Source organism: Geotrypetes seraphini, chromosome 5, assembly GCF_902459505.1.
Source record: "Geotrypetes seraphini chromosome 5, aGeoSer1.1, whole genome shotgun sequence".
NCBI classification, from domain to species: domain Eukaryota; kingdom Metazoa; phylum Chordata; class Amphibia; order Gymnophiona; family Dermophiidae; genus Geotrypetes; species Geotrypetes seraphini.
In genome coordinates, this window is record NC_047088.1 from 142452696 (window position 1) to 142472492 (window position 19797).

Consider the following 19797-nt stretch of genomic DNA (forward strand, 5'->3'; position numbering starts at 1 on the left):
TTCAGCTGTTCCATATTCAATCTCAGTGTTGCGTTCTTACCTACTTGTCTTTCCAACTCCTACAAATTTTATCTCAACTTGGTACAATGGGAAGACAATGCCTTACTGAAAAAAAGAGCTGCTTCCCAAAAACTTACTCATCAGTTGGTTAAATTGAATCTGAACCAGATATTACAATGTGGTTTGAGTTTTTTCACTGGAGTCCATCTCCTCTGAGTTAATTTTAACCTCACAACATAATAAAGCAAATTAAGTATGTGGTATCAATCTGGAGAAATTTCTATTCCAAGGAAACATGCAGTACCAACAAATGACCCACAGCTTTTCACAGTGATTATGGAATTTGCAGGCCTGAAGTTATCTATCACTGTTGGGAACAGCTTTATCCTGGATAATATATACATACTGAGACAAGTGTAGCAAAACCAGATATACTGATATCGCTTAAAACAGGAACCTGTGAATTTCAAACACCCAGACATCCAAACTCGCAGATGCCTTTTGGGGTATATCATATCATCACAAATTCACAAAGGACCCATATCAGGCTCATTGATTAAGCTTCTGACGTTGGAAAATGTCAGCAGACAATTGTGAGGCACAGGTGTTAGAAATGCTGAATCCGGACTGCAAAAGTTTGTGAACCCCTGAGGAAGCTGAAAACAGTGAAACGGCTGAGCTCCCGTTGGGTTAATTGCTTTTGCTTACAGTCTAATTATTAGGATTTGGCCAGCACCATTAATCAATGAGCCTTATATGGGTCCTCTGTGAATTTGTGATGATTGATATTCATACCCCAAAAGGTATTACGGTATATAAGCTGTTGTTATTAATATTATTATTATTATTATTATTATATACATTATCCAGACTAGAGTTGAGCAAGTGTTTGTTTCAATTTGTTTTGTTTTGACAGCTTTAACGTTGCAGAAGAATGAAAGTTTTCTACAACAGGCTGACCTTACCTTTAGAGAACCAATATCAGCAAGAGGAAACGCTATTTACTATTATGGGATGGAGAGAAAGTTAAGGACAGTAATATAGTAAATGACGGCAGATAAAGGCCCTAGTGGTCCATCCAGTCTGCCCAACCATACATGCTCCATAAATTAATTTAGTTTAAATGGTCCATTTTCTTAGATATTTCTGGGTCAGAAACCCAGAGCCCTGCCCAGTAGTGTGCTTAGGTTCTATCTACTGGAGCTTCCAACAAAGCTCACTCCAGCCCATCTTAACCATCCCAGCCATTGAAACCCTCCCAAACCCGTCCTCAACTGAATGTCCATATACGAGACACAGACTATGCAAGCCTGCCCAGTATTGGCCTTAGTTCCTTCAATGTATACCCATTATTTTCTGATCAGATATCCTCTGTTCATCCCACGCTCATTTGAAATCTGTCATCATTTTCTTCTCCACCACTTCCCTCAGGAGTGCATTCCACGCATCAACCACCCTCTCCGTAAAGAACATCCATCACGCCTTATTAAAAAAGGAGGTTTATAAGTTAATTATCTGAACAGAAAACAAAAAAAGGGTTCCAAAGAGATTCCACAAGGAAAAGAGCAGCACAAACACAAAAGAAACTGTGGAATTAATGATCCTGTCAGAAGTAATTGCTGCTTTTTATAGGGACGGGCGGGAAATGGGGTGATTCCTCGCGGGGACGGGTGGGATTTCTGTCCCTGTGCAACTTTCTAGTTCTCAGGATGGGTTCACTAGCTTTAGTTATGCTGATGATATTGTTATTCCTTTTTCCTCCAGTTTTATCAATTTCTTCATGATTGGAGGCTTTTGTATTATTAAAGGAGAAATGAATGTTAAATCACACTAAAATTAAATTCACATAAAAACAAATTTGTGGCCTCTAGAACACCAAATGTAGAGATGGGAATTATGGTTCATCAAGTTTTTCATTCTTTTGTCCCTACAATAAGAATTTTGGGAGTCTATTTGGATGTAGGATTCACATTATAAGTCCATGTGTCTATAATTTTAAGAAAAGTACATTAAGAAAATTACACGCAATCAGAAGTTATTTTCTTGAGCCACAATTTGATTGTTCAAAATCTGATTATTGTAATCTATTTGGATTGTCCTCCATATTTATTTAAACTACAGACAGCACAGAACACAGCAATTCAGTTGATTTTTTATTGAAGAAATATGATCATGTGACTGATTATTATTTACAATTGCATTTGTTACCAATATGAGCCAGAATCACATTTAAATCTGCATGTTTAAATTTGCTGCTGGGCACCTCCAAACACCAACCCCAGCAGTGAGAAGAGGAAGGAGCCGATCAACATCCCTCCTCTCCCCACCGGAGCAGCCAACCACACTGCACACCAAAGCCCTTCCCCCCTCTGCATCGAGCCTTCTCAAAAGGCCCTTTAAAGGGTTGTGTAGAAGGGGCCTGCACCACCGGTGGGCCCTGCCAAAGGGCCCCTTATGTGGCCCAAGAGGACAGTGAGTAGAGTCAAATTTAGATAAGATGGTCTTTTGAACCCTGTGTGCTAGAATAGTAGCTAGAATATCTTGACTTAAAAGTGTGATAGCACCATTGCCTAGAATTCCCTTCATTAATAGTGGAACTACAGAGAACTTGGAAAACTGCTTGCAGGATGTACTAGGAAGAACTGTCAGGAATAAACTGGACACCTGTGGGTGTGTCCATGGGTCTGGATTTACTTCAGTAAAATCTGGTAACCCTATGGTACGGGGTATAGTGTCAAGCAACCAGAAACTACAATTATCTGGCATTTACCAATCCCTATGGGTGCTGAATAACAGTCTGTTTACATTTTTTTTTTAAAGTTTTTGTAAATATGTGGTTAAATATAGATCACATAAATGTTTTCTTTGAACTGAACCAACACAGTTGTCAGCCTAAAGGGGCTGCTGTCAGGGGAGATGGGAGGATTTCTTGATTCTGTATTTAATTAACACTCTAAATGTTTCAAACTGTAAAACAGGGCTTATAGAACAGTGAATTTGATTCTAGTTTGCTACTTAAAATAGTTTGCAATTGGATTTGGTTCTCTCCCTTCTTTCCCTAATTGTGAACTTTAAAAAGGAATTTTTCTTTCCTTTTTTATTATTTCATATTTACTATATAAGCTTTCTGCTTGAATTTGTAATTTTATAAGTTCATAAAATTTATAAAACCCACCTTGATTTCAAGGAATCAATAAAAAAAGCTAATTGGCTAGTGCCAAAAATGGAGTTCTGTACTCCAAGCAGAATTTTATAGCATTTCAAGATGATGCAGTGGTATTACAAGGTGTGTGCATGAATGAATCTCGGCATTCCTACATTGTGACATACTTTCTATTCTTGAATGCCTGTTTGCCATGACGGTAACATTGCAGAGCTTTTTAGCACAGTTATGTTCTTTGCAGCCACTGTCATGAAACATTGACCTCTTATGTAGGGCCCTCACCCCTTTTTTGTTCAAAACTTGCAGTCTGCTTTTTTAAAATATGGTTCCTTGGTACAGTGAAGAGAGAAAAGGAGTAGAGCGAAGAATTCTTTCTTCATCCAGTGTCGTTTATTTATTTATTTGAGATGAGTCCACATCGCCTCAAGAGCCCTTTTTATGTGAGATAATAGCATCAGCTCTTCATAGATCCATTTGTTGCCTTGGTGATGTGTCCACTTCTTTTGTTGCTTCATCTCTACTTCAATAAACCCCCTTCCTGTTATCAACCTGGTGAAAATGTTGGCGAGTTCTTCGGAGCTAATAAACAGCAAGCATCATTCCTTTCATCTGATCCACTATAGTGGGGCCATCCAAGAGAGGGCAGAATATGAATTGTACAGCTGCACTAATGGAACACAGTTCAGTGTAACAAAAAGAAAAGCGTATTGTGTGATGTAGCTGGCAAATGTTTGAATAAAACTGAAAATCTTGCAAATGTGATTTTCTTCTTTACTTCATCACCTGTTTTAGGTATTCATAAAGTTCAGTTCTATTAATGCTTTTCATTAATATCTGGCCTTTTGTTGCAGAAAATATTTAACGCTTGCTTTGGGTGTCAGTACTGTAAATATCTACGATTAATTTTTTAAATTTAAAATTCCAAGAAATGCATATAAAAAACTTTTCTACCATTTTCCAGAATTATTCAAAATGAGATATGAGGCAAAGAGTTTTGCATTGGTACGTTTCTTTAGTGCTAGAATGTGTGTAGTGCATATGATTAATAATGTTTAAGAAGAAAATCTCTTTGGGATATTTCTTTCATTTGTAATAATATACATTTTCCCAAAGCTAAATGCAAATTACAACTGTTATGGAATTCCCTGTTAAGAAACTGCTCTACATGATCAACTATTACTAAAATGATTGACCAGTTAGTATAGCCTTAAAGGATTAAACAATGAATTAGTGTAGCAGTGTGTAGCAGTTCTTAATCAGAGTTGCACTGCGTCATGGAAAAGGGAACCCTGAATGTAGGAGACACCTAGCAACAGTGACTGCATGAAAAGCCAGCTCTGATTTCTCTTATGGGCCAATGCTTAGAATTCTGGTGCTATATGGAATGGCACTCAAGCAATGCCATGGGAGCAATGCAGAAGAATAGCTCCCCAATTATTGCCCATAAAAAGATGCAAATAATGTGTGTGTAACTGAAAGCAAGGAGGAGGAACATTCCTGGTGCATGCGCACAAGAGTTTCACAGTAAGTAGAGCTCCTGTATACATACACCAGGCAAACCCAGAAGCAAAACACATTGGTGCCATTCTGTGCCTCTAAGTATAAGCTTTCAAAAAAATTTTTACCTGCAAATCTTATATTTAAGTGCTGAAAACATGCCAATCTGTGCGTTCACTTTCAGGTTTAATTTGTCTTGCACATATTTGTATCTCACTACCAGCGCTTGAGGGCTTGCACAGACTTCCTTCTGCTTCCAAATTAAGTAATTTCGCCATGTCTCGGATATTAGGATGTCTTCTGGGATGCAGACATAACTCCCACTTCTACCATGAGAGAAGAGGGAACTGGCTGCAAAACTAAAATAGGCATGGTGGTGTGGAGTAAAGGAACAGTTAAAAAAAAACCAACAAAAAAAACAACCCAACTCGCTAGCTGCTGCTACCACCACTTCTATTGCATAGGATGATAATCACAGTGCTTCCACTGTCTCCTCAGCCCTGCTTGCTTTGCTGCTGCTCCCCATTTGTTTGGGCAAGAGAGAACCTTAGGTTGGGGAGGGGGTTAAAGGAGAGCTGAAAGGTAGAAAAAACAAACAAAGCAGAGATGTGTAAGGGGAGCACTTTATTTTTTACTGCATTAGCATGTGCTATATCACTTTAGTACATTCAAAACAAAAATAGTATACTAACACAGTATCTTGCACGATTTTGTTTATTATGGACTAAGGCAGAATGAAATGAAAAAAGTTTAATCCATACCAAATAGGACTAACAAGTGAAGAGCTTAGGAATATTGGAGGAAAGGATCAATGAGGAATGGAAGCTTGAGGGAAGGCTGGTATGAATGTTGGGATGGGTTTCGGGATCTAGAAAGTGAACTGGATTTCTGGAAAGTATGGAGGGAAGACTGAGATCAGGGAAGAAGAGATGAAATGTTCCCTGGGGAAGATATGGAAAGCTGATAAGGGTTTGGGGATCAGAAATAGTGTGTAAAAAAAATAGTTGCGAAAAGATTGTTAGAAAGATATGAAGTAAGATTCATGAGAATTCTCAGGAGCCAGTCAAAGAAGCCGCTAAGCGCTGAGTAGGAGCGGCAAAGCACGTTCCTGCTAGTTGCCGCTCAGCGGCAGAAGAAACCAGCTGCCACCAACCGGGAGGAGGTAGGAGGATGCGGCTGGGTGAAGAGCCTGACAGAGGTTGGGAGGGAAGGGGTCGGGTACAGAGTATTGCTGCCCGATTAACGATTCGAATCGGTTCACCGATTCACTTCAGGTGAATCGAATCGATTCAAAACCCCCAAAAAATCGGTTCCCGATTCGGCTGACTCTCGCCCCCTAAAGCAGAAGTGGCAGCGCTGCTCATGCTGGCTGGCCGCTGCTGCACCTGCTTTAAAGGGCGAGGGGGGAGGGTCAGTCATGAAGTGCTGCTATCCGGCTTTTCCCCCCCCCCCCCCCCCCGGTGTCCGTTTCCCTCCCCTAGTGTTCGGCTTCCACCCCTGGTCTCCCGCTTCCTCCCCAGACCTCCCTGTACCGTTTACCTGTGAGGAACAGCCTGCAGATAAGATTGCGATGCTAGCAATCTTTCCACTGCTTCGGAGCTGTTTCCTCCGCGATCCTGCCTCTAACATCAGAGGAGGGATGGGACCTTGGCAGAGGAAGCAGCTCCGAAGCAATGGAAAGATCGCTAGCATCGCAATCTTATCTGCAAGCTGTTTCTCAACGGTAAACGGTGCGGGGAGGCCTGGGGGGAAGCTTGACACCAGGGGAGGCCTGGGGGAACACGCAGGTCTTCTGGGGGGGAGGTGTGAGCAGTCATTCGGAGTGGGGGGTGGGACAGGCCTTCAGGGGGGACAGGCAAGCAGGCCTTCAGGGGGAGCAGGTGGGCAGGCCTTTAAGGGGGGGAGAGGCCTTCAAGGGGGGAGGACAGGCTTTCAAGGGGGAGACAGGCAGGTCTTCAGGGGTGGGACGCAGGCCTTTAAGGGGGAGAAGCCTTCAAGGAGGAAGCAGGCCTTCAGGGATGGTAGCAAATGCATTCAGGGGGGACAGGCAGGCCTTTAGGGGTGGGATGCAGGCCTTCAGGGGGAGGTGCAGGCCTTCAGGGGAGGGGGGCCCTGGTGTAGAAGTACACAGAAGGAGGGAAGGGAGGTTCAAAGTGACGTGCATATGCCAGACTTTGGGGGGGGAAGAAATAATGGGTCTGAAAATAGAGGAGAAGGAGAGAGATGATGGACATTGGGATTTAGGGAGGGAAAGAACAGAAAGGGAGAGAAGTTGGACACAAGGGATGGTATGGAGGGGGATAGAGATACTGGATAGGAGGGTAGTTGGGAAAAGAAAGGGAGAGATGGTGGACCCTGGGGTTGGGGAAGGAGGGAGAGATGCTAGATGAAAGGGTAGTTGAGAAAAGGTGGATCTGTGGATGGAGATGAAAAAAAGGAAAGATGCCAGACCTCCTGGGGAGGGAAGGGAAACTGAAGGGGAGGACAGAGATGGCAGATGGATGGTTAGCACGAAGAAAGAAGGAGACCCTGGCAAACAAGTTATCAGAAGACAAACCAGAGCCTGGGACCAACAAGATTTGAATAATGACCAGACAACAAAAGGTAGAAAAATGAATTTTATTTTCTGTTTTGTGATTACACTATGTCAGATTTGAAAAGTGTATCCTCCCAGAGCTGGTGTTAAACCGCAAACGTGAGCTAGGATTTAAAAGAGAGAGGAAAAGTCTTTTTTGTTTGTTTATTTTGTTTACACCACAGCGCCAGCGTGGTTAGGAAAAGGCAAAGGGGGTGAAGAGGCTATAAAATAAACCCACCAGTATGTTTGAAAAAAAAACAAAAACCAAAACACCCAATTGGGCAGGAAAATTGAATCAAATCGAAAAACCAATTCAATAGGCTGAATCGAATCAAAATATTTTTCCTGAATTGGGCAGCACTAGTGCAGTCTGACAGGGGAGGGAGGGAGGGAAGGAAGGAAGGGAGCTGGGTGCAGAGCCTGACAGGGAGGGAGGGAGGGAAGAGGGAAGGGCTTCCAGTTAGTCACAGAATAACTTTTAAACTTTGTATAATCATCTTCAAAACTCTATATAATATGACCCCCGCTTTTTTATTTAAATTATTAATTCCATATTCTGCAAGGAGAATTTTAAGATCCAACGAACAAAACTTATTGTCAATTCCTAAGTATAAATACGAGAAGGCAATTTATTTTTTCATGTACTGCACCTCAGACTTGGAATGCCCTCCCTATTTTTTTAAGGGAGGAGAAGGAATTCGGAAAATTTAAAAGTAACTTAAAAACTTTTCTTTTTAAAGATGCCTTTGCAAACTGATTTTTTTATGTTACTACTCCATTGTACTTTATTATATTTTTTTTTAACGATTACCCTTGTGTTTTTTCCCTGAATGTCTCTTCTTTACTTTAATGAATTGTATTTCACCCCTCCTTACCTAATGTTAAGAGTATGTTAAACAGTGTAATTTATTTTTTTTAAAAATATTTGTATGTATTGTACAGTTACCTAACAAATGTAAATTTTAATGTGTACATCGCTTTGAAGTTTGATTAAGCGATTCATCAAGATACCTAATAAACTTGAAACTTGAAGAGGGCTAGGTGCAGAGCCTGACCAGGGAAAATGAATTGAAAAAATGTTATTACGTTACATTACATTAGAGATTTCTATTCCGCCATTGCCTTGCGGTTCAAGGTGGATTAGAAAAAAATTACTAAAAATGTATTATAAGAAGATATCTGGTAATTTCTAGAGAAGATAAAGAGTAAATGAGGTTGCTTTGGGGAATCTGGAAGGTATTGGGAAGTGGAAAGGAGCTACTGGTATTAAGTCGTTTGCAGGAATGTCTTGAATTACAATTAGTACTATTATGGGGGCGAGGTCTGGAGCGGAGATTGCAAAAATTAGTAGATGTCCCGTTTTGAGGAAAAAAAATAAATGGTCACGTTAGTAATGAAGCAGACTTATTTTGATAGTAAAAGTATTTGAAGTGCAAAAAAAAAAAAAGCGGCCCGGGGGAGGGGGGGAGTCTGGAGTTACAAGGCTGGCGTTAGGAGGGGGTTGCAAATAGGGCAGCTAAGCGTGCCAGTCCTAAGTCATCTTGAACACCGCTGACATTTTTGTTACAGGGGAACACCAGCTGCAGCAGTGACTCTGAAACACAGTCTGCAGCCTCCCTCCCTGCGTTCCTTGTGCCGTGTTCCGCCCCAATGACACAATTTCCTTTTCAAGCCTGGACGGACCGCGGCATAAGGAGCGCAGTGAGGAAGGACGCAGGCTGTGTTTCAGAGTTGCTGCCGCAGCCAGCATTTCCTGTAACAAAAATGCGAGCAGAGATGAAGGGGGAGGATATGCCGGGCCAGGAAGCCCCAAGGACTGTTTCTGTTTTTTAAAGTAGAAGGGGGGGATGGGTTTCAAAGACATACAATGTGGGGAGTGAATGGGAAGGACTTATAGTGCCAGAAACATGGGGGAACTAGTGATGATCTGGAGGGATAGAAAAAGAGAGTAGTTGGACGTGGGGTGCTGTGAAAGAAAGGAGAATGAGATACCTGAAGGAAAGAGAAAGGCAGAGATAGTGGACCTGGGGGTGGTGTAGAGGGAGGTATATAAAATAGGAAGATAGGGTAGTTGGAAAGGGAGAGATATGACATGGGAGGGCAGTTGGGAAGGCAGGGAAGAACATATGTTGCTCAGGCTGGGAGGGGGTTGGGAAGGACAGATTCTGCACAGGCTGGGGAGAAGACAGGGAAGGATAGATTTTGCATGGGCTGTGAGGAGGTTGGGAAGGACATATGATGCATAGATGGGGTGCTGGGAAGTGAGGGAAAGAGTGAGAGATGCTGCCAGTGGGGGAGTAAAGAGAAAAAGAGAATTATTGTACATGGGTGCATGGAGTGGGAGGGAAAAAGAGATGGTATACATGGGGAAAGGAAGAAGAGGGAGAATTGTTAGACATGATAGTGGTGGAGGGGAGGGAAAGAAAATATTACACTGGGAGAGAGGACAGATGACTCAAAGAAGTGAGAGATGTCAGATTCTGGAGAAGGGTGATGGAAGGAGAGAGTTGCCAGATCACTGGAAAGGGAAAGAGAGATGACAGACCAGAGAAAGGAAGGAGAGAAGAAAGATATACCAGACTGCAGGAAGGCGAGGAGAGAGATGTTAGACCATGGGAGAGGAGAAAGATGCCAGACCATATGAGGGTGTAAGGGGGAAGACTGATGTCAGATCACTGGAGAGAGAGGCAGGAGATGGTGCACAGCAATGGGTGTGGCAGGGAAGAGAGATGGAAGAAATACTTCTTATGGGATAGATGGGAATAGGGAAGAAGAAATAGAGTATACATGGATAGATGGGAAGGGAAGACACGGAAAAGTAGATTTTGTGAAGAAAGCAGAAAAATGTAAGGAAGTTGAATTTTGAAGGGTAATGCCAAAGATGAATGTAGGTTAGAAAGTGAATAAGAAGAGAAAAACAGCAAATGGATAAGAAGGCCATGGAAACACAAGAACACAGACAGAAAGAAGTGCAACCAGAGATTGGGAAAAGATGATTAGATCATCAGATAACAAAGGTAGGAAATATGATTTTATTTTCAATTTAGTGATTGAAATGTGTCTGTTTTGAGAATTTATATCTGCTGTCTATATTTTGCACTGTTCAGGAAGAAATGAATTTCTTTCTATTTCAAGCGTTATAATGCATGTAGACTCTGACATCTTAGGGTTTCATTTGTGTATATTAGTACTTTTAGTTTGTGGTCCTGTGTTTGCATAGGGGTTATTATCTGTGTTCTGCATGTGTGGCCGAGGTCAGGTGTTCTGGAATGTTGAGAAGTATACAGTGTGCTTTGTGTAGTTTAATTTTGTGTTTAACCATTATGTGTTGTCAATAAGATTATATTGTGTGTATATATGAAAAATGAATGGAAAATTATATTACAATTAATACTATCATTATTATGGGGGTGGGGTCAGGAGTCGAGCTTGGGTGATGTTTGGGTGGAGCTTTTGCCCCCCCCCCCCCAAACAAAAAAGCGTTCCGCTGTCTATGACTTCATGAATGGTCCAGCCCTTATTTTGTGAGATGTGAATTTTTCAAATGTCTACAGCAATTATTGAATAATTTGTAACTTCCATCCCTGAATCACTGTTTATGGATGGCCCTTGGTTTGAACTGATGAACATCCAATACATCAACATCAATGGATACTAGCTCTATTATTTGTATTAAGGTTATGTAGATGTCCATGCATCAATTTTAGAATGGGTTATGTAGATGTCCATGCATCAATTTTAGAATGGAAGCTAGCCATTTTTGCTGTTTAGGAACTATGGCTAGATGTAAGGATGTTTTTGATCCACGAGGGCAATTTCTCAAACTCAGAGCTAGAACTACAGTCAAACCTCGATTTGTGAGTAACGCGGTTTGCGAGTGTTTTGCAAGACGAACAAAACACTCAAGCAAATCGTGCCTCGCAAACCGAGAGTTGACTCGATTTGCAAGCCCCCCTCCCGAGAACAGGCATCGCGACTCCCCCCTCCCCGAGAACCAGCATTGCCCGCCCAAACCCTTACCCCGATCTAGCACCGGCACACAGCACCAACCCACAGGACGTGCTGATGCCTGAAGATCCTGCCTCTTGCCACTGGGCTGGGCCTTGAGCATCTGCGCATGCTCAAGGCCTTCTGGCTCCCGCTCTCTCCGAGATTCTTGGGGAGAGCAGGAGCCAGAAAGCCTTGAGCATGCCCAGATGCTCAAAGCCCAGCGGCAAGAGGCAGGATCTTCAAGCACCGGAACGTCCTGTGGGTTGGTGCTGCGTGCCGGTGCCAGATCGGGGTAAGGGTGGGTGATGCCGGTTCTCGAGGGGGGGGGCTCACAGGCAGGGGGGGCGATGCTGATGTGGGGTGGAAGTGCGCCAGTGGCTTCGTGGGGGGTCTTTTTGTGATGGGATGGGGTGGAAGTGAACAGTGCCGGTGGGTGGGGGGGACCAATCAAGCGAGTTTCCCTTCCTATGGGGAAACTCACTTTGATATACGAGCACTTTGGTTTACGAGCATGCTTCTGAAACGAATTATGCTCGCAAACCAAGGTTTCACTGTACTTGTTAGGGAGATGCTTCAGTGTTGACCCCTGTTTGGAAGGCCAGAGTAGTGCAGAGAAGAGTGGGTTGGAATCTGTCACTGCATTAATGTGGGTTTTCATAACAGGGACACTGAGGACCTCCAAGTTCTAACTGGCACCATGCAAGTACCAGATTACTTCTGGCCAAGGAGGGCAATCTTGCGCAGGTTGATAGGATGGTGCTGAGAGGTACCTGTTGAGGCCTTTCATAATATGTGAGCTCTGGACATATCTGGACAACCAGCGTGCCCCAGCTGTTCTCTCTCCTAATCTTAACCTTTACCCTCTTGACAAAATGATGGAGTGTGAGCTCCTTCCCCATTGGCAATGTACCAATATCATAACATCCAAGGGAAAGGGACAGTCATATAAGGAAAGATTTCTATTTGTACAGGTAATAGATGGAAGTTTGCAAGAAATGTCATGAGTCAGTTTTTTGTAATATTGATTTTATGCTATGTATGTTTTATATGGAAACATTCTAGATATAGATGGTATATAAATTTAAAAAATAAATATTGCCTTTGCCCTTAACACTTAACTAGCCTTTTAGTTATCTAGAACAAAATCCCACAGTGTTCAAGCCACTACAATTATTTTAATGTTCTAGGGCCATAGTTCTTGCGTGGGTATTCTGTGTTTGGGCAGGTGTTAATGTTCTACCCTCATGGGGGATGTTACAGATGGCTGCATACATTAAGACAGCCTGTTCTTGCTTCAATGTCTCTGCTTAATATTGTGTCCTCATTCACATTGTTGTGGAACAATGCTTTGTTTGTCAATATGGGAGTGGATGGGCCAGAACAAAGACAGCCTGCAAGATGAAGGCAACAATTGGTCCAGGCTGCTAAGTACCTGATACAACAGAACCAACTGTTGATAGAACATAGTCACGAAAGCTGCAGCTTATGCAGTGGATAGTAGCCCTAACCCCTATTTGTCCTGTTTGTTTTAATTAGATTGTAAGCTCCATTGAGCGGTGATTGTCTCTTGCATGTTAATGTACAGCGATATGTATGGTATGTCTAGCACTGCTATAGAAATGATTAATAGTAGTAGTAGAGACAGAGTGGTTTAATCTTAGTCTCATCTTCTGCTGCTATGCAAGTCCAATACATGAGTATGAAAAGTGCAGCTTATGCACTGCCCCCTGGCAGATAGGTGTTTTAGTTTGACATGGCTGGAATGTTTCTAAATTCACTTTTTAAAATTACATTTGGTAACATCTTAAGCACAAATGTACTCATCAGTAGGGACAGAAGACTGACAACTAATCATTTCCATAGCACTACTAATCAAATGCTACATTGCATGTATTATATATGCAGGTATTTTGTTCATAGTGTCACAAGCCCGACTCCTGTTCCAGCCTTTTGCCAGTTAGGAGCCCCAGAAATCGACCAGTGAAACTGGTTAGAGCTGACCATATGTCCCTGCAGGGCAGGAACAGGACCAGAAAGCGTAGGCTGAGTTTAGGCAGGACTCAATACATAGCCCTGGAAAAAAACAGTTTGGCCCCTTTAAATCCTCCATCTTTAAAACTGCTGACCAAACCAGGTTAGAAGGCAGCCTCAGGTGCAGAAAGCCCTTCCTCCACGTAGGGCTGGGCGTGGCACAGCAGCTCTTGAGCACTTAGAGAGCTGGCTGTCTGAGAGGAGATGGCAGTCTAAGGAAGCTCTCATGCTGAAAGAGCCTCCAGCTCTTCAAAGGCCATCAGACGTGGAAATGCTGAACCCGGAGGCAGAAGAAGAGAACCAGAGAATATGGACTGTAGTGCTCTGCCATAACTTGCTCTTTCTGAGGAAATGGAAGTAAGCTGATTTGACTGTGGGTTTGCTTTTTGAAAAGTTTTTTCTTTTTCTGCATTTTTTGGGTTTGGCTGTTTTGCTGCTGGGACAATTACTCAGCTGCTGAAATGTTTTGTAAAAGTGTCACTGTTGAAGAAGTGAATTGACTGATTTTGCTAAAGAAGGAAAGTTGCTAGTATTTGAAAGTTGTTTGGTTTTTTTTTTGAGCCAAGATGGCCGCTGCAACCAGAGGCTTGGCTGCAGTTTGGCAGCACTATTAATGTCCTTCCTGGAGCTGTTATAACCCTGAAGGTTGGGGCAGGATCTGCCAAACATCTATGTGTTGGGTTTTTGTGGGTCTATTTTTGTATTTTGCTTTGGCAAGGTACTACTTTGGAAAATCCACCAAGCTTCTGCTCCTTAATCCTTGCAAAGGAGAGAAGAACTACGGCATTGCAAAGATACAGTTTTGTGTTTAACCCAAAGACTACTTGTGACTGAACTTATGCTTTATTCTATTGAGGCCAGTGTTTGTTAGGACTTACCTGGGACATAAGCTGAACGCTTAGAAATTAACCAGACTAGGCTGGTGAGTACAGCATTATTGTTTTGGTTCGCTTATGATTGCTGATATTTCTGGATTCTTTTACCACATTTTGTTTGGCCAAGTTTGGAGAATTAATAAATTTGATTGCTTTACTTTGACTACTTACCTGTGTGGTGCCATTCTGACTTTTATCCACAAGGTAAGCTCTCCACCACAGGTACTTCCTCCCTCTTGGGGAAATACGCCAGGGCTAGTTAGTAGTTGTGTACCGGTCCCTGCCTTGCCCTAAGGGACGGCCATGCTACAATAGGTGGGTGCGTCTTATGGTCTGGTGTGTCTTATAGAATGAAATATATGGTAGATCTGAGGTTGTCACTCAGAGAACTACCATATTGTTGACTCTAGCCTTGGAGAGTGATAGGGAATTTATTCTTCGTATGTATTTTCGTCATTTAAATGATAAGTTTTTGGGCTCTAATGTTCGAGTTTTTCCAGATTTAGCTCAGAGGACTCGGAGACGTAGGAAGGAGTTCTTTTCCTTGAGGCCAAGAACTCTAGCCTTAGGGGCTATATTTCTTGTTAAATTTCTTGCAAAGTGTTATGTATCTTATCAAGATAAGAATTTTCTTTTCTTTGAGCCTAAACAACTTTTGGAATTTATTGGATCAAAAGAAAGGTTGGTAACCATGTCTAGTGATGTATGACCTGCCAGCTGGCTGTAATTTGGGAATCTAATGCCGTGACCTTAACTGTTATTTGTTATTTCTATTTGGAAGTTTATTTCTTTTCTTGATCTTCATTTTTGTGGACTAAATAAAATATAGTTAGTTTCCTTTATAACTCTTATTGAATATAATTTCTGGATCTGTAGCATTGTGCAAAGCAATGTTTGTATCTAAAATTGAAAATCTTATAAATAAAGTTAAAAAAAAAAAAGAAAAATCCGGTAGATCACACTGCTAGGGTGGATGGCGCTATATGTTAAAGAGGAAATGGAGTGGAAAAAAATACAGCAGGAAAACAGACTGCCAATATGGAATCCTTACGATAAAATTCCATGTGCCAAGAGAAAGCACACCCATGGGGATATGTTACTGCCTGATGATGAATATTAATAGATATTAGGGAAGCTAATAAATTTGGCAAAATTCTAATGGGTGATTTCAGTACCAACTGGATTAATGCGGTGTGGAGGAATAGCCTAATGGTTAGTGCTGTAAGATGAAATCCCGGGGAACTGGGACCGATGCCCACTGCTCCTTATGACCCTAGGCAAGTCACTTAACCCTCCATTAACCCTTTCAGAACCAAGGGACATATTTGTCCCATAACTTTAAAATCCTATAAATTTTGATTGGGATAGTCTACAGTTCTAAATTTGATATGTACGGATTCCATATGATACTGCCTTTATGTAAACAAACTGGTTCCGACATTCATTCATTAGCGTCGTTGCCAGATTGACGAGAAGATTCACTTGCCACACTGTCCATAAGCCAGAAGTTTGATTTTTTTTAAAAAAAAATAATGATATTTCACAAAAAAAATCAATTTTTTGGCATCTGCAAGCCCTTTTTACCATAAAAATGTCGTCAAAACCACAAAAATTGGCCTACGATCCTTATGGTCCTGAAAGGGTTAACTGAAGTACAAAACACATTTTAGAAAGTGAGCCCACTATGAACAAAGTACCTGCATATATAATATATGCAATGTAGCATTCGATTAGTAGCGCTATGGAAATGATTAGTAGTCAGGGTGCATAAAAATCAATTATTTTAAAAAATAAAAAAAATATTTAAACTGGATTTTTTGTTTTAAATCTTTATTAATTTTCCAATCAAAAACAATGCATTAAAATATACATATACATAACTTCAAAATTGCATTTACATCAGTCATAGAAATACTTCAAAAACATTATCCCCCCACCCCAATATAGGATTAAAAAGCAAAATACAGTATTTCAGACATGTAGTGAAAATCATATTGAACTTATTGATAACATCAAAATATAATACCCCTCCGCCCACCCACCCACCCTCCCTGGATGTGCAAATCAAATTCATCCAATGTCTGGATATTGGTGGCTTGAGAAGGTAGATAAGTGTAATTGTATGGGCCAAATTATTGTACTGTAACATTTAGTAGAGTGTTTGAGAAATGAGTTCTGCAAGTGCTGTGACTCATGTATGCAAGAATAAATATATAAATATTTCGTTCACAATTGTAATGTAGTATTTACAGAGCAGCTAATGCAAGAGTGGTCAACCATTATACACAGAGCCAAGTGGCTATTCTGAAAATATTTGTGAAATACAGTATTTAGCAAGCCATTTTATATACATTATATTTAAAGTTCCAAGCACAATTTTCTTGAATGTAAACAGTTTTAAAAGCCTGATGCACTCAAAACAAGGCATCTCTGAATTAGGAAGTCAGTGATAACTGCCTTGAGCCTTTCTTTTCTTTTGAGCTGCTAGAACATTCGGCAAATATGGTTAGTCCATTAGGCTGAACTGCAGTATAATGGCTTCAAAAACATAACTCCAATTTTTCACATTTCTTGTTCACAGGAATGAGATGGAAAGACACTTCTTGGAGTTACTACAGTTTAATATCAATGTTCCTGCCAGTGTTTATGCCAAATATTATTTTGACCTCCGTTCTCTAGCTGATGACAATAACCTGAGCTTTCTTCTGGAACCACTGAGTAAAGACAGAGCGCAGAAACTAGAGGTAACTACTTGGTGGTGAATAGGCCACCCCATGAGTCTTTGGTCTATTTAACGCTAGGATCTGTGATTCATGTCGAGAATTGGTATATTGTTAATTTTAACCCTTATATTCCAGGTTACAGAATTTTGTAACACTCTGTTCCTATCCAGACACTGCATCTTGTACATTATCTGCAGTCTCTTCGTTGTTTTCTGCTTGCTGTTGTTTACTGCAGACTACGTTGAATTTTCTTTCTCCCTTTGTGCACTGGAAAGGCTTAACATTTTTTAAAATGTTTAACTCCATTTGAGATACACAGATACCTATCACCACACACTGAATGAACATCCAGCTGCAGTAGCCTTTAGGAGGAAAACTGGAAATTGTAGAACCTAGTTAATTTATAATTGTTTATATCGTAAGTTCTGCTTGAATCTTAGAACTTGAAAGTATCTAAAAACATTCTCTATTTAAAGTTTTCGGAAGTGTTTTGAGCTCTTTGAGAAGGACGGGATATAAAACTAAAACAAATAAATAAAATATACTTTTATTAAAATAGCAACAGGGCCAGCAATTCTTCTGTTACCAATATTTATTTATTTAATTTTCTATGCCATTCTCCCAGGGGAGCTCAGAACAGTTTACAATGCATGAATGCATTCATTTACTCAAGCATTTTTCCCTTTCTGTCCCGGTAGGCTCACAATCTATCTAATGTACGTGGGACAATGGGGGCGATTAAGTGACTTGCCCAGGATCATAAGGAGCAGCATGGGTTTGAACCCACAACCTCAGGGTGCTGAAGCTGTAGTTTTAACCACTGTGCCACACTCTCCCCCAATAGATTGACTTCCAGGTTAAAATCCTGGTTTAAAAGAGTGTTTTTTTGTTGTTGTACACTTAATTGATCAATGAAATTCTTATGCCCCTTACCTAAACCTACTTATCCACTTGTTACTACTGACAGTTATATATGTCTGTTTGCCACTGACATTTCGTTAAAATAGCAATAGCATTTATAGTGCAAAGGATTCCGGACAATAGTTCTTATACTCCTGGTCATGAATTGCTTGTAGAAGGATGTCATCCACAACTTTCAACTCTTATCTCCTTCCCCAGTGGCTGTACTGCTATCTTCAGTTTTTCCTTCTGAAAGTGAATTGAGAAAGTGTCTTTCTGATCTGCTTTGCTTAATTTGATTATTTTCAGGATTTTTTTTTTTTGAGGCTTCAGTATGCAGAGTTCCCTTTTTGGGGCAGCTCTGCTTGGAAAAGGACACAGATGCCCTAGGAGCAGTTTGCTGCTAGAAGGGCAATCCTCATGTATCTTTGTAGCCAGGCTGCAATAACAGTTTTTGGAGCTCGGGGTCCATTCTCCATGGAGCTAGCTTGCACCCTAATTTATTAGGGGTTTGAGCATGGGTTGTTTTTGCCCTGGGGAAAGTCCTTTGGGATTAAAGGGTCAGCTGTAGTTTTTTCCTCCCCCATAGCGGTGTGCGATCAAATGGGGGCTGAGGGCTTGATCTGACTGGCAGCCCGAAGATCACCTTTTTTATTTATTTTATTTTTTTTTTTGGGGGGGTGGATATGTGGAATTCTATCTCAAGGCAGAAAGTCTTCTTTCCTTTCCTTTTAGCTGCAGCAGGGTTGACACAGTCACCAACAAGGCACAGTGAGTATAGGCTATTCTAGTGCAATACTAATAATGCCAAATAAATGGAAGAAACAAAATAATGCACTTATCTCCAACTCTCTTAGCTTCTTTGGGGGTCTTTTGATAATGTGTTCAGCTAGATAAGTTCACCTAAATCAGGACTTGAGAGGTTTTTGTCCGATGAAAGATAACCTGAACCTGCAAAAAGCTATTTTGGAATCTCTATTCTTTATTAGCGCAGGCATCTGAGGTCTTTTCCTCTCAATTTCACTTGTATTCTGGTGCAATAGGCACATCATTCTTGAACATGTGGTTTCTGTATCTCTGATTGTGAGACCTGGTTTAGAGAGCCTCATTTACATTTTTCTGCTCTGCCTCCCATCACTCTGGACTGTCCTCTGATACTAAATTAAAACTTAACCTTATATACTGGGTCTTCAACCAAAGGAAGCTCGACACGGTTAACAAATAATAAAAAAAAAATAAAGTAAACTGAAATACAAGAGAGTTAGTTTTCAAAATGTTTAGCGAATAAAAAAGTTTTTACAAGTTTACGGAAGAGTTGGAAGGAACTGGGACATCTCAAAATTAGGGGAAGTTCATTCCATAGTTGGGGAAATTTAAACGCCAGAGAGCTGCTAAAATTCTTAACTCCTTGAATTGAGAAAGTTTAAATCGATGAATGCCTCTCGCATATGAAAATCTGTAAACATTCCATAGCAGAGGAACAAGAGGAGCAAAGATACCATGTAAATTTAAAAACAATACATAAACACTTAAACTGAATTATAAAATAAACCGGGAGCTAATGGAGAGAGAAAAGCAAAGGAGTCGCATGTTTGAATTTGTTCTTTGCATAGATCAGCTTTGCGGCGGTTTACTGAATCAATTGTAGTCTTTGAAGGCAGTTCTTAGTGATGCCAAGATAAATGGCGTTACAATAATCTAACCGGGATAATATAATAGATTGTACCAAAACAGTAAAATGACGTTGATGGAAAAGAGATCTGACCTTTGTAAGCTGAAAAAACATTTCTTAACCAGAGAGTTTATTTGATCCTTAAAAGTAAGAGAAGAATCAAAAAGTATTCCCAAAATCTTAGAGGAGAACTCAATTTGTAGGGAGGCTCCAGAATCCAAAAGTACAGTAGAAGGAATTTTGGGCCTAACCACAGAAGTTTAGTTTTAGTTGCATTTAGCTTCATCCCAAGTTTGAAGTTTAGAGATACAGTGATTTATTTTAAAAGTTAAATTGGTAATATTTGGGTCATTCTCAATCAGTATAAT

The 19797-nt window shown here is 40.8% G+C and overlaps 1 protein-coding gene across 3 annotated transcripts in view; it reads left to right on the forward strand.

Annotated features, from left to right (window-relative positions):
• CCNYL1 (cyclin Y like 1) overlaps positions 1-19797 on the forward strand; it is a 237108-nt gene that overhangs the window by 202432 nt on the left and 14879 nt on the right. For all 3 annotated transcript variants that reach the window (XM_033946302.1, XM_033946299.1, XM_033946301.1), the window contains one exon: positions 16716-16878. In XM_033946302.1, coding sequence (XP_033802193.1) covers positions 16716-16878 — 163 coding nt within the window. The remainder of the gene's footprint in view (positions 1-16715; positions 16879-19797) is intronic.